This window comes from Gossypium hirsutum, chromosome D06 (genome assembly GCF_007990345.1).
Source record: "Gossypium hirsutum isolate 1008001.06 chromosome D06, Gossypium_hirsutum_v2.1, whole genome shotgun sequence".
NCBI classification, from domain to species: Eukaryota; Viridiplantae; Streptophyta; class Magnoliopsida; order Malvales; family Malvaceae; genus Gossypium; species Gossypium hirsutum.
The window spans coordinates 43,121,734-43,148,284 of NC_053442.1; the positions used below are offsets into that span (position 1 = coordinate 43,121,734).

Sequence of the window (26,551 nt, forward strand, 5' to 3'; positions counted from 1 at the left end):
ACTTATTATAAAATCAAATTTTTTTTAAAAAAATCATTTTCGGCCATTTTTACAAGGAAAAAACAAATCAACCCTAGCTTTCTCTGCTAGGGTTTCTAAATTTTTTCTAAGCCGCCGCCAGCAACCATTCTAAGGCTTTCGATCCTCGCCCGATCTCCAATTGCAGCGGAGTGGGCAACACCAGTAAACCTCGTCCCTTAATTGTTTCTTTCTCTTTTTTTATATACAATGAATAAATGAAAATGATTCAAGAGCGAAAAAAATCATCGAGAGAGGAAAAAAATGAAAATCTCCTTTCAAAATTCATTGCTATTTGTTCTCTTTTTATTGATTTTTTAATCCCCTTTACAGATTTGATCGGCTCCTTTTATAGCCGAAATAGAGAAAAAAAAAGAAATTCTCGAAACTATTTTTTTTACATTTTTCCTATTTTCTGTTATTATTTGTTGTATTTCTGTTATTCTACTTGTTACTGCTTTGTTGTGTTTGTTACGTTGCAAGTACGGCCAGCCTGAAGGTGCACGTGGAAAGAGTGGCGCGCGTGGAGGGAGGGCGGAAGAGCGGCAGCTGAAAGTGCTGCTAGGGTTACTGTCGACACTGGGCTATGTATTTGGGTTTAGTTTATTGGGCTCGAGTTAATTGTAATTGGGCCTTGTAATTTGGACTGAATTAGGTTTGAGTTTATTTTTATTGTAAATGGACTGGACGTTTATTGTTTTTATTATTTTTTTATTTATTTTATTTTTTATTTCAATCAGACTCAAGAAAATTGGGCCGATTACAACTGCCCCTTTTTGCTCTTTATCGTGTAACGGGAATGAAGCAAAGACTAAAAAGGGCCAATTTTGCCCAGTCCTACCGAGCCTCAACTTCTTTTGTGCTCCTTTTCTTCAAATAGCCTCATTCTAACCCACTGCATCTTCAAGTGTATAAGAATAGTAATTTCAATCTACTTCACTGTAACTTCAGGGAGATGAGACTTGATTTCAATTTGTCCCGCTGCAACTTCAGGGAGATAAGATTCACTATGATCTGCTCTACTGCAACTTCAGAGAGATAAGATCTGTAACCCATCTTCAATCTGCTCCACTGCAATTTCAAGGAAGTGAGATCTGCTGTCTTCAGTCTACTCCATTGCAACTTCAAGGGGAGACTGTTGTCTTTAATCCGCTCCACTGCAACTTCAGGGAGATAGAATTGTAGGATGTAATATGCTCCATTGCAACTTCAGGGAGATAAGATTTGTCATGATTTGCTCTACTGCAACTTCATAGACATAAGATCTGTGATTTGTAACTTTAATTTATTCCACTAAAACTTCAGGGAAATAAGATTCGCTATCTTCAGTCTGCTCCACTGCAACTTCAGGGAGATAAGACTTCACTTCAATCCGCTCCATTGCAACTTCAGGGAGATAGGATTATTGGCTTTAATTTGTTCAGGTGCAAATTCAGGGAGATAAGATTCGCCATGATCTGCTCTATTGCAATTTCATAGAGATAAGATTTGTGATTTATAGCTTTAATTTGTTCCACTGCAATTTTAAGGAAATAAGATTCGCTATCTTTAGTCTAATCCACTACAACTTCAGGGAGATAAAACTTCACTTCACTTCAATCCACTCCACTGCAACTTCAGGGAGATAGGATTCGCCATGATCTGCTCTATTGCAACTTCAGAGAGATAAGATCTGTGATTTATAGCATTAATCTATTTCACTGCAATTTCAGGGAAATAAGATTCGCTATCTTCAATCTACTCCACTGCAATTTCAGGGAGATAAGACTTCACTTTAATCTGATCCACTGCAACTTTAGGGAGATAGGATTATTGGCTTTAATCTGCTCCACTGTAACTTCAGGGAGATAAGATTCTCCATGATCTACTCTACTACAACTTCAGAGAGATAATATTTGTGATTTATAGCTTTAATCTGTTCCACTGCAATTTCAAAGAAATAAGATTCGGTATCTTCAGTCTGCTCCACTGCAACTTCAGGGAGATAAGACTTCACTTCAATCCACTCTACTGCAACTTCAGGGATATAGGATTATTGGCTCTAATCTGCTCCATTACAACTTTAGGGAGATAAGATTTGTCATGAAACTGTTCTAATGCAACTTCAGAGAGATAAGATTTGTGATTTATAGCTTTAATCTATTTCATTGTAACTTCAGGGAAATAAGATTCGCTATCTTCAGTCTACTCCATTGCAACTTTAGGGAGATAAGACTTCACTTCAATCCGCTCCACTAAAACTTCAGGGAGATAGAATTATTGGCTTTAATCTGCTCCACTACAACTTCAGGGAGATAAGATTCGCCATCTTCTTCAATTTATTCCATTGCAACTTTAGTGGTATAGAATTTGTGGTTTCATCGATCTATTCTCTAGGGAACATGACCTATAGAATCTATTTCATGGGCCTATTTATGCCTAGTGATTAGGATGTTATGATCGAAATGAATCAAAATCTCCTAACTAGATGTGTATGCATGAATGCAAAATGTCATGAAAATGATCCCTTAATGTTTGATGTATTATTGCTTGTTGTTCATTAAGGCTCTATCACCGACATGTCAGAACGCCATCTTATTCAGCGAGTATTTCCACATAAACACTCATGTTTTACTTAATCAGATTGCCCCCACTGTAATATTCAAGGTTCAATCCACTGTCCTTTTCGGACATAAAATTTGAACCATTTTACTCCCACTATAATTTTGGAGTATAAGATCTGGCTCTTTCTCAATCCTCTCCTAATGCAATTCAAGGATACAGGATCTGAATCTCTTTGGTATCCTACACCATTCCCAGGGTGTCATACCAAATGTTTATGCACAATTGTAGAATTTTTTCTCTAAGAAATACCTCTTTTTATTACTCAGTAGTCATTGTTTGCTTGTTCATTGAAGCTTTATCACCAACACGATATCTTATCGTTTTGTTCAATCAATACTTTTGACAACAAAATCCAAAGAGATATTCTTAATTTAGACTTTTCCTTCTTAGATATTTCAACATTTAAACTTGGTGAATTCTAAACAATAATCCTATTTCAAGTTCCTGTATTATTTAGAAACTTCTAGAGTAATATGCAAAACTTCCTTTGTGAAAGTATTATTACTCTATTAATCATTATTCCAATGCAACATGCTTACAAAAGATCATAACAATGGATAAAAATAGAATTGATTTGGGAGCATGACTCGAAACGAATAAATTATCAATGATAGTAAAAATAAAAGAGAAATTGATTAGGAACACGTATCTTGAAAAAGAATGAAGTATTCCAAGAACAAAAAATTCAATATAAATAATATGAAGACTAGGTGCCCTAGTTATCGCAGCTTGAACTTCTCTGTACAAACTTTTTGAAGACTATTCTGAGTTTGACATGTGTTTAGGAGATCTAGAGTACTTTGTCTATGTCCCAAGATGTCACCTACCCTTTCCTGTTTATTCTAGTATAGCAAGATCACTGTATGCCTCTTTTGATCAATATTTGAGCTGCCCTTTTCGGGTTTTCAACTCAAATCCCCTTTCTTCTCAAGGCGCCCTTTGCGGGTTTTCACCTTGGCCTCTTTTTTTTTAGGACTCAAAGCGCTCTTTGTGAGTTTTCACCTTGGTTTCTTTTTAGGACTTAAAGCACCCTTTGCGGGTTTTCACCTTGGTCCCTTCTCATTCTTCAGGTAAAGTACTCCTTGACTGAATCTGGGTTTACAGGATTAGGCAAGTTTTTACCATCCATTTCGCTCAAAATTAATACTCCTCCAGAAAAGGTCTTTTTTACAACATAAGGTCATTTCCAATTTGACATCCATTTCCCTCTAAAATTCTTTGGTAGATGAAGGATCTTTTTCAACACTAGGTCCCCTTCATGGAATTCTCTAGGACAAACTTTTTTGTTGTAGGCTCGCATCATTCGCCTTTGGTACATTTGACCGTGGTGAATAACCTTTAGCCTTTTTCCTTCTATTAGGTTCAACTGATCATATCGAGATTGGATCCATTCAGCTTCATCCAACTTTAGCTCAGCCAATACCCGTAGAGAAGGAATTTCAACCTCAATGGGTAAAACTGCTTCCATCACATAAACCAAAGAGAAAGGCATTGCCCTGGTGGATGTCCTGATAGATGTTCGATAAGCAAGGAGGGCAAATGATAATTTCTCATGCCAGTCCTTGTAAGTCTCAGTCATTTTCCCCACAATCTTCTTGATATTTTTATTGGTTGCCTCTACTACGCCATTCATTTTTAGGCGATACGGTGAAGAATTATGGTGTTTGTATTGAATTGACTACAGACTTCTGCTATTGTGTTATTGTTCAAATTCAACGTATTGTCAGATATAACCCTCTCTGGTATTCCATACTGGCATATGATCTCTTTTTTCGAGAATTTGCTAACTGCCTACTTAGTGACATTGGCGTATGAAGTAGCCTCTACCCGTTTGGTGAAGTAATTAATAATCTAAAAAATGAAGCGATGCCCATTAGAAGTCTTCGATGATATTGGCTCGATGACATCCATGCCCCACTTTGCTCAAAATTTAAGCCGCCCTTTTTCGGGTTTTCAACTTAAATCCCCTATAGTCTTAAAGCGCCATTTGCGGGTTTTCGCTTTGGCCTCTCCTTTTTCTTTTCCTTTTCTTTTCTTTTTCCATCATTTTCATTTTCATTTTCTTTTTAAAATATATTTTTTTATTTTTTTATGAAACTCCTAGGATTGAACAAGTCGTTGTTATCTCTTTCGATTAGAATCAATGCTTTTCCAGATAAAGTCATCCATACAAGTCTTTCCTATCCACTTTCATTTTGTATGCGAATGATCTTCTTTGGTATCAGGTTTCTCTCATAGAGTTTTCTAGGGAAAAATTGTTTTTGGTACATTTTAATATGATGAAAAACTTTGGATCTTCCTCTTCAATCAGGATAAAATCCAACAAAAACTCTAAGAAATGGAAACTCGACTTTAATGGGCAAAACTGTAATAAGCCAAAGAGAAAGGCGTTGCCCCGATAGAGTTTTTTCACTGAACATACTGCAAATTTCTAATATCGTGCTGTTGTTCAAATTTAATGCATTGTCAGATTACAATGTCAGTGCTTAACCCAGGCATATCCTGGTATGACCATGCGAAGACATCTTTGAACTCTTGAAGTAACTCAACAAGGTCTTGCTTCATTTCTTCGATTATGCATGTTCTAATTTTTTACTACTTTTCCCTCCTCCAAGGTCACAATCTCCATTGTCTCCTCATGAGGTAAAATTTGTTTCTATTCCTATTCTACCATCCTCAACAAGTCCGGAGATAGGCTACAATCTACGTCATCTTCAAAGTCATGAGATCCCTCTAAACACATGTCTTGTTCAAAAGGAAATTCTGAGTCTGTAGTAGCGTCACTCATTTCATTGATATCCAGAGACCTATAGTACGTTAAAAAGAATATACAAAGAATGTATGAATTTAAGAATAATTATTTGTATGGTATGGTTATGAATGAAAGAATAATTTGAAAGAAAATCCAAAAGAATAAAAGAATCTAAAATAATTATTCGTAAAGAATGAAAGAATATTGGCTCAAAAATGATCACAAAGATGTATTTCATTAAAATAATGATGTTCAGACATGAGCTTATTTCACAAAGGAGTTTTTATTGCTTCTAGGATAAAAGCAACAAGTGTGTTCTGAATATTACTCTGAGTAGGCTCTAAAAACTATAGGGATTTCTTCTGCAGTACAATTATTTAGAACACTCCCAGGTTTATAAGGGCGGATATCTAACAAGGTCCCTTTTTAGTTGTGTCTTCATATATGACATTGATGTGAACATTTCCCAACATTGTGCATATGCTTCTCTCTTCTTTAATTTCTTCATAGAACTCCATCTCTTTATTGTCCATCATGCCCTGAATTCTACACACTCTTGGATCTCGTGCCCCTCCTCATGATAAAACTCACAATAATTCCTTGTCTTTCTGTAACTTCTTCTTGAATCCGAAATAATTAACCCCCTTCTTGCCATCTCCTTCCAGACCCATTCCAAAGGAGTTTTTATTTCTGCAATATCTGTTTTGATTCTTCTCTTCATATTTTCACTCATCATATTTACCCTATTATCAGCATGATTGGGTAGCGGATTTTCTAAACTGGATGAATCATCGAATTTGACAATGCCCACACTGATGAGCCTTTCGACCAGCTTTTTAAAGGAAGTGCAGTTTTCTATAGAATACCCAATAATTCCCACATGGTAGTCGCATTGTGCATTCGTGTCATACCATTTGGGATACAAAGGTTGTAAGGGTTTTAAGTATAAGGGGAAATAACGTGGGCATCAAATAAACTCTGATAGAGCTCTCTATACGACATTGAGATTGGCGTAAATTAGAGTTTCTCAGTGTTTTACCTTATGCCGAATTCTTGTCTTGATGAACCTTATTGACCAGCAACCACCTTTATTGATTTAGAGTAACCATTATTATATGTACTCGTGTTGTTCACCTTATTTTTCTTTTTCTTCGAGGTTGACCTTTTGTTATTTTCTCCAGCATCGATCTTCTATTTATGACATTCTCTGTGCATATTGCCTAAAACTCTCATTCGATTTCTTCTCTATGTTTTGCAAAGTAATTCTATCAAGAATCATATCAGTTACATGACTGCACTGCTTCATAAATGCTTATGCTAGGTCCCTCCATGAGCCAATTCTGGTATGACTGTACCATTTGGATGTTGCCCCCATCAGGCTATCTTAGAAGTAGTGTATTAACAGCTGATTATTGTTAACGTATCCAGTCATCCGCCTACAAAACATGGTAATGTGTGCCTTAAGGCAACTGGTCTCATTGTATTTTTTAAAATCTGGCATTTGAGCTTGTAAGGAAGTACTAAATCTGGAACTAAGCTCAGTTCTTTAGCGTTGATTCCATGATGACTATCAGTGATTTCCATTGCTTAAAATTTTTCCTCCAACCATTTACACATATCTTTTAACTGTTTTGGCAATTCCGCATTTATTTTTTCCTTTTCTGCCACTTCATCAAAATCGGGTATAACAGGATTATTTAGGTTATCTCTTGGGTTTGAACCTGATCCAGCTTGAAAGTTCATTGGCATTGAAGCACCAGCCTGAAATTGTCGAGGCCTAATTATGACGAATGGTCTTCTTGGGTACATTTCAACTTGGGTCTGTACATTCGGTGGAGTAAAACCCAGACAATACAATGGCTCCTCATTATCTTCCTCGGGATTGGCCACGGGACTCTTTCCCTTATCTAATTCTTTGGCTAATAATTGGGTCAACTGAGCCATCATATTTCTTTGAGATTCCAACATCTTTTTTGTCATATCTTGCTAAATTTTAGCTAACTACTTTTGCATCTGTGCTTGCAGTTGGTCTTGCATCTCCCTTTGGAATTGTTCAAGTCTTTCCAATCTTTGGTCTATGTCTTTTGTTTTTGCCCCGGTACCGTAACGGTGTTTGGTTGGTAGGTTATTGTTAGTTTCCAGATTAACTGAAATAATTTTAATCAATTAGGCTCTTTTGGTGGAATTTAAAGCATATGATGTAATGTAATGCAAATGCATGAATGCAAAAAGAGACGTTGATTCTGGTTCAATTCTATTAGAACAACTTTATTAGAAAACAAATCTCTTTACATAAAATTGATATATATACGGCTTTGCCTTTATACTCTAAGCGAAGACATCGATCATTTTCTTCATCCGGATGTTAAGATGAATCCGACGAATTTTCCAATGGATGCCTCTACTAGCTCTTTTTTGCTTGATCTAGGTCACAACTCATTGCTCACTCATCCTCATAATGCTCGTTAGCTTCTTTAAAAAGGTCGGGACATTAACAACTCTCGAATGATCTTTATCAACTTTAATCTTCGGGCAACGAAGTAAAGTCATGTAGTCCTCCATTAGACTATCATTTTTCTCTTGTCACATTTTCTCGGAACATATTCGGACAGCCGTATTATTTTCCATTTGATCAAGAAATCCATTTTCCATGACAAGCTCTCTATTTAGTAATTGAGTGTGAATCAACACCTCTTTTCTATGATGAAAATGCAATGCAATTATAATCAAAACAAAAGAAAACAGGTCAATACAAAAACATAAATAACAAAAAGAGTACATATTTGGATTACCACTAGGGGTTTGGCGTGGTTCTACCTAGGGTAGGCTCTTAGGGTTCACTATATGTGGTTTGGTTCTAAAGTAAAGGTACGTAAACCAGCAGATTCATCGATCATCACCCATTATAGGCTCATATGGATCGAGTTCAGATTAGGGGAATACATTTCCCTATGACTATACGGAGATGAAAATCTCACGAAGGCATAGGTACGGATGTATCCCGAAAGTGATCCACTATCCTATATGGAGGTAAAAACCTCATGAAGAAATAGTTTCTCACTCCCACTTAAGAGGGTATAATTGAACGGTCATACAGTGCAATATGCAATGATTAAAAACTTGAACCAATAAAGCAAACATACCACAATGATGCAGACTATAAAAATGCAATGAAAGAATCATAAATTTAAATTGAATTTTCAACTTTCGACAAAAATACAGAAATTAATCAATTTATGACTCGACTCTCAAAACCAGTTCCCAGTGGAGTCGCCAAGCTGTCAAAACCACTTTTTGAAAACAAAAATAGTGTCGACTTAAAAAATAAAAATTGGAGTCACCACCGATCTTTTAATGAGGTGTGATCGGATCACCTTAAAAATGATTTTGGTCTACGAGTTTTAGAAAAAAATGGGTTAGGGAGTCAGTTAAGTATGAGGAAGGATTAACACCCTCGTAATGCCCAAAATTTGTACCGAATTGATTATTTAATGTCTTAAAGTCGAATGTCGAAAATTCAAAAATAATAACAATGATCCCCCTTTTATTAATGATAAATCTTTAAATATTTGTATAACTATTTGTATCCCGTAAGTTAGGATGCAACATTTGAATTCACGAGCATAAGCTAACCTTTAAAACCCTTTATTGAAACTTTGTGTATTTGAAAACTAAAAATGTTTGGCCATCTTGGTTCAATGAGGAAATCGAAACCCCGTAAGTTAGAGCATGATTCTTCGCAGTTCCAAAGACGACACATGAGTTTGCTTTTATTAAAAAAACCTCGTCTCGAGATAACGAAATATCATATCCAATGAGTTAGGATACAATGTTTCAAATTCTCGAGATAAACTTTGATTTGAAATTTATACGTTTTGATTGAAAAAGGATACTCGGTTACTTAGATTCAACGAGGAAAATTATAATCCAGTAAGTTAGGACACAATCTTCTCGAGGACCCCAAATTCCGAGTATTGCGTTATTTTTGAAAACTTTTGAATAAAAATGATTTCGCTACTTAAATGATATTAAACGTAACTTTTAAACGAATAAAATGCGATGGAACGATAATGTATAACGCGGAATGATAATTCGTAAGCCAAAATGTACACTAATGAACAAATAATCAATCAATACCAATAAGCAATACAATACACATGAGGGCAATAATCTTACTATTATATACCATGCAAATACTGACATTTAAAAGCTAAGGAATTAAAAGTCAATTTTGAAAGAAGTACAAAACAAATTAACACAAATAAAATATAACAAGTTTTTAAAATAACTAAAAAACCAAATAACATGAAAGAAGGGAAATTATAATCAACAAATTATACATTAAAATAAATTTAAAATAAATAATATATACATATATGAAAGTTTGAAATAAATAAAAAATAGAGTTAAAAATAAATACTACATAAAATAATAGTATCTAAATAAATTTTAAAATAAATATTATATAAAAAGAAAATCAAAATACAAAAAATAATATATATTAATTTAAATAAGTAATACATATGGAATGAAAAACTTTATATAAATAATAGTATATAGTAATATATATATAATAGGTAAATGAAAATATAACCAAATATAATAATAATATCAATAATAATAAGAGTGATAATTAATAATAATAATAAATTAATTAATAGCAAAAATAACAAACAGGACAAAATTGAAACTAAAACGGAAATTTAGGGGCAAATCTGAAATAAATAAAAAGAAAAGGACCACATTGAATTCACGAATAACAAAGAGGGACCAAAGGGAAATTAATCCCTGCCTTCCAAAACGACATCGTTCGATTATGGACCTAATTGAAATCGAAACGAATTATAGGGTACAAATTAAAGATAAGAAAAACTTAATTCCAAAACCATAAAATATGGAAGGGATAAAAGTGCAATTAGCGTCTCCATTAGAAAACGCGCGGATCCTAGGATCGGATCGGGTCGGCACGCGAATCATGCCTTATACGACGCCGTTTTAGGGCCACTGAAACAGGCCCTAAACGACATCGTTTTAGACTTATTATAAAATAAAAAAAATTAAAAAAATAATTTTTGACCATTTTTACAAGAAAAAAACAAATCGACCTTAGCTTTCTCTACTAGGGTTTCTAAATTCTTTCTAAGCCGCCGCCAGCAACCGTTCTAAGGCCTCTGATCCTCGCCCAATCTCCGATTGCGACGGAGTGGGCAACACCAAGTAAACCTTGTGCCTTAACTGTTTCTTTCTCTTTTTTTATATACAATTAATAAATAAAAATGATTCAAGAGTGAAAAAAATCGTCGAAAGAGGAAAAAAATGAAAATCACCTTTCAAAATTCATTGCTATTTGTTCTCTTTTTTATTGATTTTTCGAATCCCCTTTACAGATTTGATCGGCTCCTTTTATAGCCGAAACAGAGAAAAAAAGAAATTCTCGAAACCATTTTTTTACATTTTTCCTATTTTCTGCTATTATTTTTTGTATTTCTGTTATACTGCTTGTTGTTGCTTTGTTGCATTTGTTACGTTGCAGGTACGACCAGCCTGGAGGCGCACGTGGAAAGCGTGGTGCGCGTGGAGGGCGGGCAGAGGAGTGGCGGCTGAGGGTGCTGCTAGGGTTACTGTCGAAACTATTTAGGGTTACTGGGCTAGGTATTTGGGTTTAGTTTATTGGGCTGGGGTTAATTGTAATTAGGCATTGTAATTTGGACTAAATTAGGTTTGGGTTTCTTTTTACTGTAAATGGACTGCGCGTTTATTGTTTTTTATTTTTTTATTTATTTGGTTTTTTATTTCAATCGGGCCCGGGCAAATTGGGCCGATTACATATACCTTTAGATATTTTGACTATTGGTCCAAAAACTCCTCAAATTTAATTGTATTTGAGTTGTGTATTTCTATTTTGATCAATTTATTCCATATCTATATTTCTTAATAGATTTATTCAAGATCCTCCTTTTATGTGACACCCCAAAAATCCCTTATATATTTGTTTTCGTATGTTTGTGACACAAATATATGTCTACTTTAGTGGTTATGTATTCTAGGAGTGTCTGAGAAGTCTTGGGTTCAAGTCTTGGCTTGGGCAAAATTTTTGTTTTAATTGAATAAACCCCCATCTTTAGTCAGTAGGCTTAAAAATAAATATTGAAAAAAAAAGTGTTAGAATGGGCCTTCTGGTCTGGTGGTTAAGTGGTGTGTTGTAGTGCTAGAGGTCATGAGTTCGAATCCTTGTACTTGTAAGGGGGATGTTTTTTTGTACATGTGTCGTGAAGGAGTTTGAAATATGGTAAAATTCTGAGTATTTGAGGACTGTGGGGATATTGTGGCCGATTTTTAGGAGATTGTTGAGGGAATTTCGGTTGTTGAAGGATTTGAGGGATTGAGGGGAGTGTTTTGGGGTTATTTGGATGGTAGAATTTGGATAGAACTGAAACTAGTAGTGGTAATTTCGGTTACTCTCTCTCTTTCTCCCTAATTTTTTGATAGCTTTTGGTTTTTCTCTTTACTTTCTTCTTTTATTTTTCTTTTTGTTTCTTTTACTTTTGCTACCGTTCGGTTTTTCACAACCTCCACCTACTGCCGAAATTTTGAAATTTACGTGCTCCTTTTTTTCTTTTTCTCCCCAAGCCGAATGATAATTACTTCTTTTCCAAATCTCAGTTGCTCTTAATCTTTGGATGATTTGAATTTATTCTCTTTGCTACCGAATTGCTGCCAAAATTGCTACCGAAAGTTCTTTCCCCTTTATCTTATTTTCTTTTCCTATTTGCTTCATTGTGTTCATTCGTTCCGTGAGTAAGCGTACGTTTTCGTGGTACAGTAAGTTTTGTTTCTACTTCTTGATTAAATTTTGTTTGGTTAAGTGGTTTAAGGGGATTGTCTGTTGGTTGTTTAGGAGTTGACCAAAGGCTGGAGGTCTCTGATTGACGTCTTAAGTGGGCGAAACTTCCCTCCTTACTCTAGCGAAGGTATTGTTATTGTGAGTTTAACACTTGGTCAACTTCTATGTTTTCGATTGAGTAAATGTTTAAGTGAATAATTGGTGATTGATCGGTCAAATGTAGGTTTCAAAGACTTCGGGCAGTTTTCTTAGCAAATAGAAATCAGGTGTGTAAACACAATACTGAAAATCGGTAATCGGGGAAAAGCCAGAAAATGGGACTGTCGATAGCACACGGATGTGTGGTCACCGTATGGTAGGCTATGTGATCGAACATGGGCATGTGATCGATGAGGCTGGCCGTGACCGATTCATGGGCCAAGCTGAATTAAGTCGTGTGGGTCACACGAGCGTGTGGGCCCACACGGGTGAATCACACGGACGTGTGGGAATATTGGGCCAGACCGTGTGATCTACACGGCCAAGGCCATTTTGGGCCGTGTGGGCCACACGGGCGTGTGGGCTCATATGTGCATGCAATATGGGCCTGTGGGCCCATTTTCACCGTTTGATGGCTAAGGTTGCATGGGTCGCTCGAGTCCACTGTGGACCTACTGAATGGTCGATAAGCTTACCTGGACCCCTAATTGACTGAAAATGACTATGTGGCTGATATTTATATATACATGTTACTGAGCATCATGATATTTACCAAATTGGTATTGCATGCACTGTTTCCATGATATAGCATGTCATTATTATATATTGTATTGCATTGGGATGGGGTTTTATAATGTTCGAAGGAAGTGTACTGACAGGCCTCGGGCCTAGATTACTGGTAGCTCCACTGAAAATTACTGTTTAGTGCCGCATTTGGTATTTTTTAGAGTGTAGGGATGGGTGGGTTGATTATATCCCCCATATAGAGTGTAGGGTTGGACAGAGTTAGAGTGTAGAGGCTGGCTGGGTAGGATTTGATTATATCTTCTAGTGTACTGAATATTGATACTGTAATGGGCCAAAACCCAAATGTATGGCTGCTTCTGTATTGTAATGGGCTAAAGCCCTAATTGAAACTGAAACTGTTACTGAAATGGGCTTAGGCCTAGATTGTGATTGCATTCTGTCTGTTTGCTTTATATGGGATTACACACTGAGTTTTCTTAAACTCACCTTTTTGATTTGACTGTATAGGTAATCCCCAAACATAGGCGGATGGGTGCGATGGAGGACTTAGCGGTGGCCACAGTACCTATTTTATTCGACTTAGTACCTAATTATAGTTTTGCTTTTATTTTGGGATATTAATACTGTAATAATGGCCTCTTTGGATTTTAACTTTTAAATTGGGGTTTTACTTTGTTTGATTTACAACTGCTAGTAGTAAGTGATGCGAACCGGCTCGATGATTTGAGTCGAGTCGTTGATGTGCCCGATCGTTAAAATGAGAAGTATCGTTCGATTTAGAACAAAGGGGTTAAATTCCCTTCTAAAGGCCAAATCATCAACAAGGGGGTTAAATAAATTAAATTCGGCTAAGTGTGCTATTTAAGTTCCAAAATAGGTTCAAAATGGCTAAGTAAGATATGTAATGGATTCGGTTAAGCAAAAAGACTAAGGTGATTTGGAGATGGAAATGCGAATGGCTCGATTGGCTTTAAGGTCAAGAAAGAACCAGTACTAAAATGGAGTACCAACCCAGATCTTATAAGACACTTAAAGATAATGGAATAGGACCTTGACCTAATACCTAGGTAAGTATGAACCAAAGGTATAATGGGGTGAACGCCACACTCGGGATTGAGTGATAAGTTCAAAGAAACAAGGTAGATACACTAGCTATGCTAGATAAGTTAGCTTGAGTCTAAAACGAAGTAAGAGAGTTGAAAAACTCACAAAATGTTATAAACATTAATCAAAGGTTCAAAAGCCCCTTACAAATGAACAAGTAAAATATTTATAGCCTTCTACAAGCTAGCCGAATAGTCAAACTTAAAGGCTAAGAAAAACTAATAATTTCTAGAATTAATTCACTAAAATGTCTTAGAGAGATTCGGCTGAATGGGAGCTTCATTGGCAAGCTTAAGAATTAAGTAAATGCATCTTGCAAGATGAATGCACCCGTGGGCTAAGGACATTGTCTAGGTTCGGCCAAGCCCTTAAATGCCTCATTGAATTAGCACCTTTTGGCTAAATAGTTGGAAGAATTAAGGAGGGTCTTTGAGTAGCCAAGTGTTAAAAGCTGGCTATGAAGGGTCATTTGTGTGTGAACAATATCAGCTGAATAGTCTTTGGGTGTGAAAGCTCAAAGCCGAACGGTCTCTAGGTGTGGAAAGAACCTTCAGTCGAATTAAACAAATGTGGAAGCTTTGGTGACCTTTGCAATGCACGATGGGCTGCTTAGGGAATAGCAGCCAACAGTCTTTATCTTAATTGCAGGTCTTCCTTAATGCTGCTCATGCATTCTCTCAATTGGGGCGACAAATTGATGGTCCTTTAATGTCATTCCATGCTTGAAAAAAGAGAAGTCTGCATGCCTTCTTAATTGCTTGCTTTTGCATTGACTGAGAACTTTCTTAGGAAAAACAACCATCAGCTCTTCCTCATTTAATTTCCGTCCATGTACCCATGCACACATTAAATTCGGTAGCAACCACTTCTTTAATGTCGTCCATGAACCTGTACTTAAATATTAGTTGGAGACACAATAAATACAACAAAATAAATGATATCAAGACACAATAAAAATTCGGCTGCACAAGACAACTTAAATGGGCAGATTCGGCTGGACAAATTAATTATCTACAAATATTAATTTTGTCCTTAGCTTTACACATTAAAACATGCATTAATTAAGAACACATTTAAACTTTGATTTAATTTGTTCAGCATTTAGACACATTAAGCACGAAATTATTGGGGCTGAACTTAAACTATTTTAACTAACTTAATTAAGTAAAATTTATTCTAGCAAACTAAAAGCATAAAATTAAATAAATTGAAGTTCAAGCTCAATGAGCTAGAATCAGCTCGAATTGAACTCCATTGAGCTGTAACAAGCTAGTTCAGCTTGCAAGAGTTTGCGAATGGCGCCTGATGAGCTGAACCAAGGACATTTCTGGGGCAGGGTCGTATCAGTAGGGATAATCGAGTTTTTTTTAAAATCAATCAAAAGTTATAATAAAATCACTCAAATACGCAACGGTTTTAAAAAGCTTCCGCAATAAGTGGCATTTTGAAATTTATAACATTTTAAAAAGAGAATAACTTTGTGATAATGAATTCTGTTTTGAAAATGAACAACACGTCCTAAAATTAACATAAGATTTTGTAAAGAGGTTATATAGAAAAGAGATTTTTGACGTCAACTCACTTTTTCGAAAAACATTACCATGTCACATCGCCTGATTCGACCATAACGTCTAGGCCGGGTTTGGAGTATTACATTTTATTTTATTATTTCAATAATAATATTGCATGCAAAATCATTATCGACTACTTTTATTATTCAGTTCTACATTTTCTCGAATTGACATAACTTATCGAGATCTCTTATTTTTATTATTTTAAAATTCAGTTTTAGGTACCTAAATCTCTTCTAGAGTTTTACTTATTAGTTATGCCTTGGGTCTTTTCTGGAGCACCCGCCTCTACTATATCATCTAGAAGAATTTTTATCTTTGGAACCGATTAATCTATTATTTATTCTAATTGATTGTCCGATTGGGACTTTGATTCAAATTAAAATATTAACTTAGTTATTCTCATTAAGTTTGTAAATACATCTAACAGTTAACTTGTAATGAGTTATCCTTGTTGAACTTCTGGTTCAAATTACTCTCCCCATAACTCATTACAAGTTATTATTTCTCTCTCCCTAATGTCGGGAAAACTATCGAATCAAAATAGTAATCACAAATCATGTCATAATTGAATCTCCAATACATTCAAATCATCTAATAATACAAAGAGACTTGTAATTAATATATATTCCCAACTTTTTTTAATGATTCACTCATCTTTGTGCATTATGTTGAAGCAATTGGAACATATACGCACATACAAAAATTCAAAGAAAAGAAATATTGAGCTCTTGATCAAAAACCAATTGTAATGGGGAGTATTTATAACTTATTGGCTTGATGTGTACAACACGTAAATCAACATAAGCTCATGTTGAAATAGGAAGTTTAGTTCTCATAAGTAATGGTTTAGACATTAATCAGAGGCATTCAATCAATAATTTCTCTAAACCATTATGCGTATAAATAGCAAACTTTTTTAAAAAAAATCAAACTCAATCAATAAAAGACTGAAATATAAACTCATTAGTATAAATAAGACGAATTGTCTAAATTGCATGATCTGTAATTTATTTAAACAAGTAATCTTACAAACGACACGCTGCAAGTTGATAACACATACATGATTATTTTATAGATGCATCTACCAAAATTATATAATATCAAAACCATCCACATGGTGGATGAATGGGCCCATATTCATTTCAGAAATGTAAGACATTAAATCTCAACTTTAGGTAGTGAGTTTCTAACAATCAATTTTCATTGAGAATAAGCAACAAATGAGAATTCTTTAAATTAAAGAATCTTCTGGTTCTTTAATGAATCTCTATATGAATTCACAATTAATTTTCGCATTATATATGATCCAGGATGGTCTAACTGGTCACGCCAAGTAGTAAATGCATTTGTATCAGTAAACTTTTGGTTTACTTTAACATACATTTCAATTGTACTAAATTGTAACAATTTGATAATTCTAGTATCACTCATTTTACTTTGTATCCACATTTAAGTAATATCGTGACATTTACTACTGGAAATGTCACAATCAATGTGAAGTCTATAATGCCACTAAGTCAATAAATGTAATTTTCAAATAATTATATGCAATATTTTTTCAAGGAATATGCCAAAATCTTCAAATGCAGTGTATTTGGTCTAGTGGTATGATTCTCGCTTTGGATGCGAGAAGTCCCGAGTTCAATTCTAAATACTTTTAAAACCATTTTAACAAGAGTTTTGCATAATCAATTAACTACCAAGAATAACTGCCTAGGTCATATATAGAAACAAACTTATACTAAATATATTAATAAACGTCACATCTCAAACATAAAAATATAACACAATGAAAAACTAGCAATTTTTTTCATAACCATAATCATAAACATACATTAAATTTAATTCAAAATCCAACCATTCAAGCTCATAAAAATTTTCATTTACAATTGCTCATGTCATTTATCTAAATAATTAACAAATGGAATAATATAAAACGTATGAACTACTACCTTTAACAATTCTTTAAATTAAATCAAATCTGAATAACCATAAAATTCATTGGTTTGTTAACATAAATTTGCATACTAGATATGTTTAATCAAATATATTATTTAATTATAAAACCTACTATAACGACATAAATAAATCGGTTAATATTCAATTTCATAAACAAAAATGAGATGCTTAAAACAATATGTAACATATGTAATCAAAACTTAAAAAGAAGACCATCTTAAAATATTTAAATCATATATCAAGTTGATTTAATAGACGTACCATTGATAGAAAATTTTGAGAGTGGATATTATTTTCCAAGTGTACAATAGGCACATAACCAATGACTCTTCATAAATAAATTCTCTCTTCTTAACAAGTTTTTGGAAATTTTTGTTCTTTTCTTGCTTTCTTCATTTTCCACAACTGGTGCTGAGAAAATTTATTATGACAATTCCCCATTATTGTTATTATAGTCCAATTTACTACATCCACGTCAAATATTATGTCTTTCGAATTTATTTCATATTGTTACATTCTTTTCAAGGAATGATTAGGTTTCGTGGTTAAAAACTTTTGTTCAATCATAAGTAAATTTTTTTCATGATATTGCTACCATAAGAGCACATTTGAATCTTGAAAAGTTCAATAAGTTCTCTCTTGTAAGGTTCTTATCAGTAATATTTGTCACGTAATTTTAATTGAGAACTTATTCTGAATACTGTAGAGTTATACTCACAGCTTTAAAAAACTTGCAACTTTAGGTGCATTCAACCGTAATAGTTTTAGATAGATTTACCATATTCTATTGCTCATAAGTAGATCTTTCACAATCAAATATTTCACTTTCAACCCCTTAATGAGGATGATGACAAAAGAAGATCACAAAGATAGTCACGATCAATTCAATTTATAACAAGAGTAATAAATATAAATCAATAACCCAACCCTCTTTTGATTCATGTGAAAATAATATTTTCTTCATTCACAATCTCAATATGATATCCATTATAATGAATATATTTTAAAACTAATGCATTAACCATCACAAATTTTGTGCTTTTTAGATATTGATATATTATCTCTTCTAGAGCTTTCAACTAATCTTGTACCAAATAAGATAAATATTTTCTATTTGTAATGATAGAATACATTACTACATTCTCATATCCTTCCTCAAAGAATATTAACAGAAACAAAATATTTGGGCATACGCCACATGTGTGGCCAATAATCTTTCATATCACATTGATAACATAGATTATCTTTACCCTTTGAAGAGTTATCTTGAGAACTCTCATTTTTTCTTATTTATTACTATTTTTCCACTTTTAGTGGTCCCTGATTATATCTTTGATTTTCTTTATGTTTGCATTCACTTCGGGGAATGCAACAAATCTGGTAGGATAGGCTTCTAAATGTCTCCATTGATTCTTTATTTTATAATCAACATTGCAAAACATGTGTGGATTTCAAATCATAATCTATCTATTCATGTTGTCATGATTAGTCTCCAATTATAATAAACATGATATAATAAATAAATCATAGTAAAATATACATGAGATTCTTTAACTTCATTGTTATCACCCTGATTATTATTACAAGCACACGTAAGGATTATATAAATTTCTTTGCATAATGATTACCTATAATGCGCAGGCCTCAATTGAATACTAAAATAATAGTAGCTTTAGAAGGCAATCGACTACAACTTGTGTAGCAAATTTGGGTGACCGACTATTGCATTGGTTGTTGCTTGAAAGGGGTAAGGCTTGGTGAAAAGGAAAAAATTTTGTGGCTTATAGAGAAAGTATAAAAAAAACAATTAAAAGAGAATCATACTAATAACGTGTTATAAAATAAAAGGACAGAAAGTAAAGAGCGAAGAGTATGAGAAAGTAAAGAGAAAGTGTATTTTATTGTTCAATCGGAATATTTATAAAGCTTCTTCAAAATCTCTATTTATAGGCATATGAAGTATAAATGAAGTAGAGATCTACTTCTAATGACTATAAGAATTTAAAGAATATCAAAACTTATCTTGATCTTTATGGACACCCACTTAATAAGATATTCAAAATATATAATTTTGTAATCATTATAGCCTTAATTGCTATCTCAGTCAACCAATAGCACGTGATGAAAAATTGAAAAAAAATTAAATTAAAAAAAATAAGAAAAAGAAAACCTCAGCCTTCCCCTCTCTGAAACAGAACCAAACCCCTCTCTCCCTATCCCTTTCGGCCTCTCTATCTCTCTCCCGGCTAATGAATTGCTCAGGGTGGAAGCATTGGAGGTAAGTACCAGTCCTGACTTCATCAATGACAGTGAGCTCAAGCTCAACAAACACAGCACTAGGGATGTGCTTTCCGACTCTAGTTTCACTGAAAATGTTGTTAAAAGCATCATCACCTCCTCCGACAGCCTTGTCAAGTTGTTAACTCGAACACAACTGCTTGTTATTTATTGACCAAACCTTAAACTCCAAAGATAAATAGCAATAATCTCCTAAAGCATTCAAAATGACTTAAATGTTTAACACTGTTCAAATTTGAAAAAAAACCAAAAAAACTCTGGCTTATCAGATCCAATTGAAAAAAACAAAGCCAAACATGAAAAATAAAGACCTAAAATTATCAGATCTAATAGAAAATCAAACAAATAACTAACATCTACTAAAAAAAATTAGATTTTTATTTTTAGTTTATCTTGAATTTAGTTTCTTCAAATAGAGAAGGGGAGGAAGGGAGATTTTTTCAATTTATGTGTTTTTTTTCGGGTAAACTAAAAACTATGGTTTTTTTTTCCTTTTTTATTATTCAACTATAAAATGTTACAAAATAGACACCTAATCATTACTATTTTTTTGTCACTCAACTATTCAATTTATTTTTTTGTCACCTAATTATCTTGGATTTTTTGGTTTTTTTATTTTTACGATAGTTAGTAGATAGTTGGGTGATAAAAAAAAAAGACAAAATTGACTAATTGAGTGACAAAAAAAAATTACTAATAAATGAGTGACCATTTTGTAACTTTTCATAGTTGAGTAGCCAAAAAAAAATATAAACCATAATTGGGTGACCTCTATTGTAGTTTACCCATTTTTATTTAGAAATTATTTTTCTTTTTTCAACTGAAATAAAAAAAACTAATTCCTAAATACGAGTCAACTCTTAATTGACTGAAAAGTTTTTTTTAACGAAATTATAACTTAGGTATCTAATTAATAACAATTAAAGATCAAACTCAAGTACCTTACTCAAAGAAAGGAAGGGTATAATTTAATGGCTTATTATTCAATTAAGCTTATTTAAAAAACAAATCAATTTAGATTTTGAATGTGGAAACTATATTTTTTGAATTTAATAGTTTTTAATCCGAACTCTTGACTTTGCATTTTCTTTAAATATCAAAATTTACTAGACAATATTTTATAAATTCTTTTTGTTTTACAAATAAACTAAAAACAAATTAAAATTTCAACATTTGAATCTATTTAATTTTTAAGCTCAAATTTTATATAGAAATAAGTCCCTTTGAAGCATAACTTAAGTTGATCCATGGTATGCGCAAAAGAAAAGAAACATGGTAAATTACAACTTTTTTCCTGATCTAGGCTAGTTGCTTAAGACTTAAAGACGAGCAGATGAAGGCAATGATTCAATTTCCGCGTTACTCCCACTAATTATTTCTGTTATTATATCCTTAATTAACTTTCAAACACAAGAATACATAACTTAATCAATCCTTCTAAATTAAACAAAAGGGTTTATTGGTATTTTAAAATCAAATTTCTTGACATTTCTGTTTCCTGTTGAATAAATAGAAGACGGAAAAACGCGTGAATCTTTTAATTAATTAAAAGTACAATCCAAAATTACTTAGCCATTCCAAAGCCCTGAAAGTCGTGGTTGAATCCGTTTACTTCCCGCGGCAGTTTATAATAGAAAGGACGACGAAATTAGCTGCGAAACAACGGTTTTTTAAAATAAATAATTGAAACTGGATACGGTGTCGTTTCTGAGAGATCGATTGACTTTTAAAGGGGAAAAGCGGACTTCAAATTCTCCCAAGTCAAATACAGTACAATCCAAGCTCTAAAATCCGACCCCCCCCCCTCTCGCTCTCTGCCTCATTTCCTTGTCACGAGTTTCTCGATTCGAGTACCAGTGGAAGTTCCTTCCTCTGCGAAACGTAAAGAAACGGTGTCCTATATGCCCTCGTGATTCTTTTGAGATAAGATGGCTATAGAAACCGACCAGAAGTCATCGTCCGACGGCAAAGTTTGGGGGTTCTTTAAGCTGCCGTTTAGACAAACCAGGAACACCACCAGTACGACGTCTTCTTCCTCCGCTCAAACTCAGCCTCACCTTGAAGGATCCAACCATCATGCCTCGGCTAACTCCGTTTCCTCTGTCGCCAAGTCGCTTTTGCCGACTCGTCGCCGGCTTAAACTTGATCCGGCTAATAAGCTCTATTTTCCATGTAAGTACTATTCTTCTTTGCTGTATTATCTGATTCTAAATTTCCCGTTTGTTTGATTCAATATTCAGCAAAACTTTTGATGCTTATTTCTTGCAATTAACAGTAAGTTGAAAAAAAATATTTTATAGTAGAGATTGTTCAGAATCAAGATTGTTGATTAAAGTAGCTGATATAAGCGGACTAAAATTTGTTGTTACTCTTTATTTGAAATACTTTTGACTTAAATCAGGAAATTTTCAATTCGATTTATTTCGGAAGAAATTGTATAATTTTTTTCCAAGTATATGGAAATAATCTTTTCTCTTATTCTTGATTGTATATTACGTTTTCTTTTTCGAAGATGAACCTGGCAAACAAGTGAGGAGCGCGGTCAGGATAAAAAACACGAGCAAGTCATATACAGCTTTCAAGGTAAAAACCTTAAACCTTTGAAAATTTTCAATTTTGCTTTGTTTGTATTAGTCTTTGTTATTTGTCTATGTTTGCTGTATACATTAGAAACTGAAGTGGAATGATGTTGTGCTTTATGACAATTGCTTTGATTTGTAATGAACCCTTTTGTTTCTGTTGGTTTAGTTTCAAACTACAGCGCCCAAGAGTTGTTTCATGCGCCCACCAGGTGCTATTCTTGCACCTGGGGAGAGCATCATTGCGACCGGTAATTGCTTCCTTCTGTACACACACCCGTTAATTCTAGTTTTGATTATGCATTGACAATTTGTTATTAATATATATTTAATGTTTGTCTTATCTTCTGAAAGATTCTTATGAATTTCTCTTCCTCGTTTGAATGGATTTACTAGTCTTTAAGTTTGTTGAGCAACCTGAGAACAATGAAAAGCCAATGGATCAAAAGAGCAAGGTTAAGTTTAAAATCATGAGTCTCAAGGTGAAGGGTCCAATGGAGTATGTTCCCGAGCTGGTGAGTTGAACTTCTCCTGTAAAACTGTATTTTCATATTATTCACATGATGACAACCAATAAGAAGACTTTTTAATTTGACTACATTTAGATGTTAGTGAGCTTATGATGAACATAAAGTAATATTCTGGTGATGCATATAATATTTACTTTGTGGCTAATAGTGTTTAAGTTTCTCTACAAACACGTAACTTTATGGGGTGACCTTACAGATAGATAAGCAGTGCTAATCTGAAGCATAAAATGTCACTGTGGAACAGAACTTCTATATCCAATATTCTTCTTTTTTGGGATTTGTACCTTTTGTCTGCAACATAAAGAAACTACTGTGCTTTATAGGCAGATTTTTTTTTCTTTGTCATTGAGTTGTCCTGGTGTTGCTGTAAATTGACTTTTGAAGCCGACATATGCCCAATTATCATGCTTAATCAGATAATAATCTCTTGTTGGAAAGCTGATTTTGGGCCCATTTTTGATAGGGCAAGCATGATTTTCAATCAATTTTATGGGTTGTTTGGCTGCATTTGTTTGATGCGCAATTGAGAATATTCTTTTACCATGTACGCTATTGATTGCTTCTCTGCCTGTCTGATCTTTTTTCTTTTTATTTGAGGTTGGATATTTGTAAATTGTGTAATCAATCTTAGGTGCCTGTCTTTTGCAGTTTGATGAGCAAAAGGATCAAGTGGCAATAGAGCAGATTTTGCGGGTTGTTTTTCTAGATCCCAAGCGCCCTTGTCCTGTAAGTACCGCTACCATATTACCACCATAAGTCACTGATATATGTGCCCTTATTCATGTTAGCGTGTCAATGCTTTCCGCCTGCATGATGTTTGACATGCATGCCAAATTATCGAAATCATAGCAAACTAAACGGCTTAAATATTTTTATGGGTTTAAGGCTCTGGAAAAATTGAAGCGCCAATTAGCTGATGCCGATGCTGCAGTTGAGGCACGCAAAAAGCCTCCAGAGGATGCAGGTCCAAGGATAATTGGGGAAGGACTTGTGATAGATGAATGGGTAAGCTTTCTTGTAATCATCTGATGAAAAATTATTCTTATAGATATTTTACTTGTATGATATGGAATTACTTGCGACTGTAAATTTCTGTCATGCAGAAAGAGCGAAGGGAAAGATACCTTGCACGGCAGCAGATTGAAGGAGTAGACTCAGCTTAAAGTGGTAATTCTTCATCAGTTTCCTCGTTGTATGGTTGAAGTTTTATATAGTCGTCTCGTGCTTATGTGCATCAAATCATTTCATGTAACGCAAAGGGTGTTGTCTCAGAAGAATGATCTGGAAATTTCGAAATATTTTGTGGTTGTAAAGAAGAGTGAAGCTGAAATTTCTGTAATTGGAGACTTGAAATCAGCTAGTTACCATCTGCATTGTAGATAATGTGATTTTGCCGCCTCCCTAAGGGGAATAAAACTGTTCTTCATGGGGTGTAATACACTAAATGGATATCAAACGGAGTAGGAGTATTTAAATGCATACATAATCAATAATGTTCTGAATCAATTACCTTTAGGAAAATGTCACATTTGAACAATTTTCGTCCAGTGCTCTTGTAACCTTAAAAAGCAAATCAAGTACGGGATGACATACTCACATCTGTGTGAATGCATAGGTAAATCGGGTCAGATGGGTGGTTTTGAACATGAAATTGAGCGATAGAGGTTGAGATAAAAATTAAAAGATTGAGGGGCCAAAGCTAAAGCTATGTATTAAATTGAATTTTTAACTTTGAGTGAGGTAAAAAATGACATGTTTCTATTCAAGTAAAAGGGATTAAATTGAAGTTTATGCTTGAAATTGACTAAAGCTGGCATTGAACCATTTAACCCAGAGGGCAATGCGGCCGTTAACAAAGCGATGGAAACTGCAGTCATTTAGTCCTCTCCTTTACATGCTGCTTCAATATTCACCATCTTAGTAATTAGCATTGTTTTCGTCATTGTCTAATCCGCCATGGAATGGGAATCTGGATATGTATAGATCACAATGTAAAGGCGGCCACCTGTTTCCAATTGGGAATCCCTCGGATATTATCGGCTTCTTCACTCTTTTCTAGGTTTCCAACATTAATTTTTACTATAAATAGGAGTTTAATCCAGGAAAAAGGCTAAAACCAACAAAAATGGCCAAGTCCAACAAAATTTCCATGCTCACCAACTTTGTGTTGATCATTGCTCTTTTGGTCATTGTTTCTATGGTTGAAAGCCGTGGAATTGGGAGTAAGTTCTCAAATCAAGAGCTAAAACACGACGAATTATAATCATTTGGTTTTTTTTATTTTGTAATGTTCATTCTTTTATGTTTTGGTATTAGAATTTAATGATTAAAAAATGTATTGAAAAATGTGCAGTTCCAATAGGAAAGAAGAGCACCCCAAGCTGTAACGAGGTGTATGGCGTAGCGAGTGGCGACACATGCTTCAGTGTAACACAGGTGTTTAACTTGACCACGACGTTCTTCGATTCAGTGAACCCTAACCTCGACTGTGATTCTCTCTTTGTTGGTCAATGGCTTTGTGTTGCTGGAAAAGCATGAATAAGCCAAGTAGTTGTTCTTGTGATTCAAAAGTCCATGAATAAGGACAACAAGCCCAACTTGTATCCATATCCAATGCTTTTAGTTCTATATGAATAAGAATGAGCCACAGATGCGTGGTGCATGAACTTTGTAGGTATTTTCTAGATGAAATTTAAAAGATAAAGAATCTGTTATACTTTCATCTTAGACTCTAGCTCGCCAGAATAATCGACCATTATAGATACTTGGCGATGCACAATCTTGCTATGGCTTTGCCAAAAGAGTTCGATTGCTATGGCTTTGCCAAAAGAGTTCGATCTCATGGCCTCACCTAAACATCAAACTTTACAGGGCCACACAATTTGCAAAACATATATTAGGAAACATCCTTAACAATATCTATAATCTATCACAATCGACAGTATCGCCTAATCCATTAAAGTTAGCTCCAATAGTGTCCTAGGCTAACACACACCACCCTATCACAACACCGAAGGGAGGGGAACTTGATGGCTGAGGCCTACGCCTAGCTTCTATCCCCTATAAATACCCCCTCATCACCAATGTAAAGACACAAGAGAAAGACCTAGTCATTACTTTGCCAACAACTTGATCTATACAGTTTTGAACCTCTAAGTCTAGCAGCTTTTCACCCCTCGCTCGATGTGAACAACCTTCATCTTAGCAACTTTCCACACCTCTTACGGTGTGAACCACCATAATCAAACATCCCCATTTTTGTGTTGTAACAATTGACACTGTTCGTGAGAAATTAGAAAAAAAACTACATATTTGCCCCTTTAAGGTTATAATCATCATGAGAAAGAAGGTTAGAGCACACCCCATAACACATACCAAAATAAGTCTGAAGAATGAGTTTAGAACAACACAATGGAAGCCTACCACCCCTTATAACTGTAACATTAACAATGGAATGATGGATTTGCCCATACTTTATTCTTTGGCCTTTTAGTAGACCACCAAGAAGGAGAAAATTGTCACGATCTCGAAGAGGAGGATGACTCTCACTTGACTATACAAAA

At 34.3% G+C, this 26,551-nt stretch overlaps 1 protein-coding gene across 2 annotated transcripts; it reads left to right on the top strand.

The window, feature by feature from the left end:
- Nucleotides 1-21,635: 21,635 nt before the first annotated feature.
- Nucleotides 21,636-24,467, top strand: LOC107900616 (vesicle-associated protein 4-2). Of its 2 annotated transcripts, XM_016826280.2 has the most exons (8): nt 21,636-22,051; nt 22,392-22,462; nt 22,628-22,709; nt 22,855-22,973; nt 23,452-23,532; nt 23,637-23,714; nt 23,874-23,993; nt 24,092-24,467. In XM_016826280.2, the coding sequence occupies exons 1-8, from the start codon at nt 21,808-21,810 to the stop codon at nt 24,149-24,151; spliced, it is 855 nt and encodes a 284-aa protein (XP_016681769.2). In that variant the 5' UTR covers nt 21,636-21,807; the 3' UTR covers nt 24,152-24,467. The 2 variants fall into 2 exon arrangements, with proteins under 2 accessions (XP_016681769.2, XP_016681770.2); XM_016826281.2 differs by lacking the exon at nt 23,452-23,532 and having other exon boundaries at nt 21,638-22,051.
- Nucleotides 24,468-26,551: the final 2,084 nt, after the last annotated feature.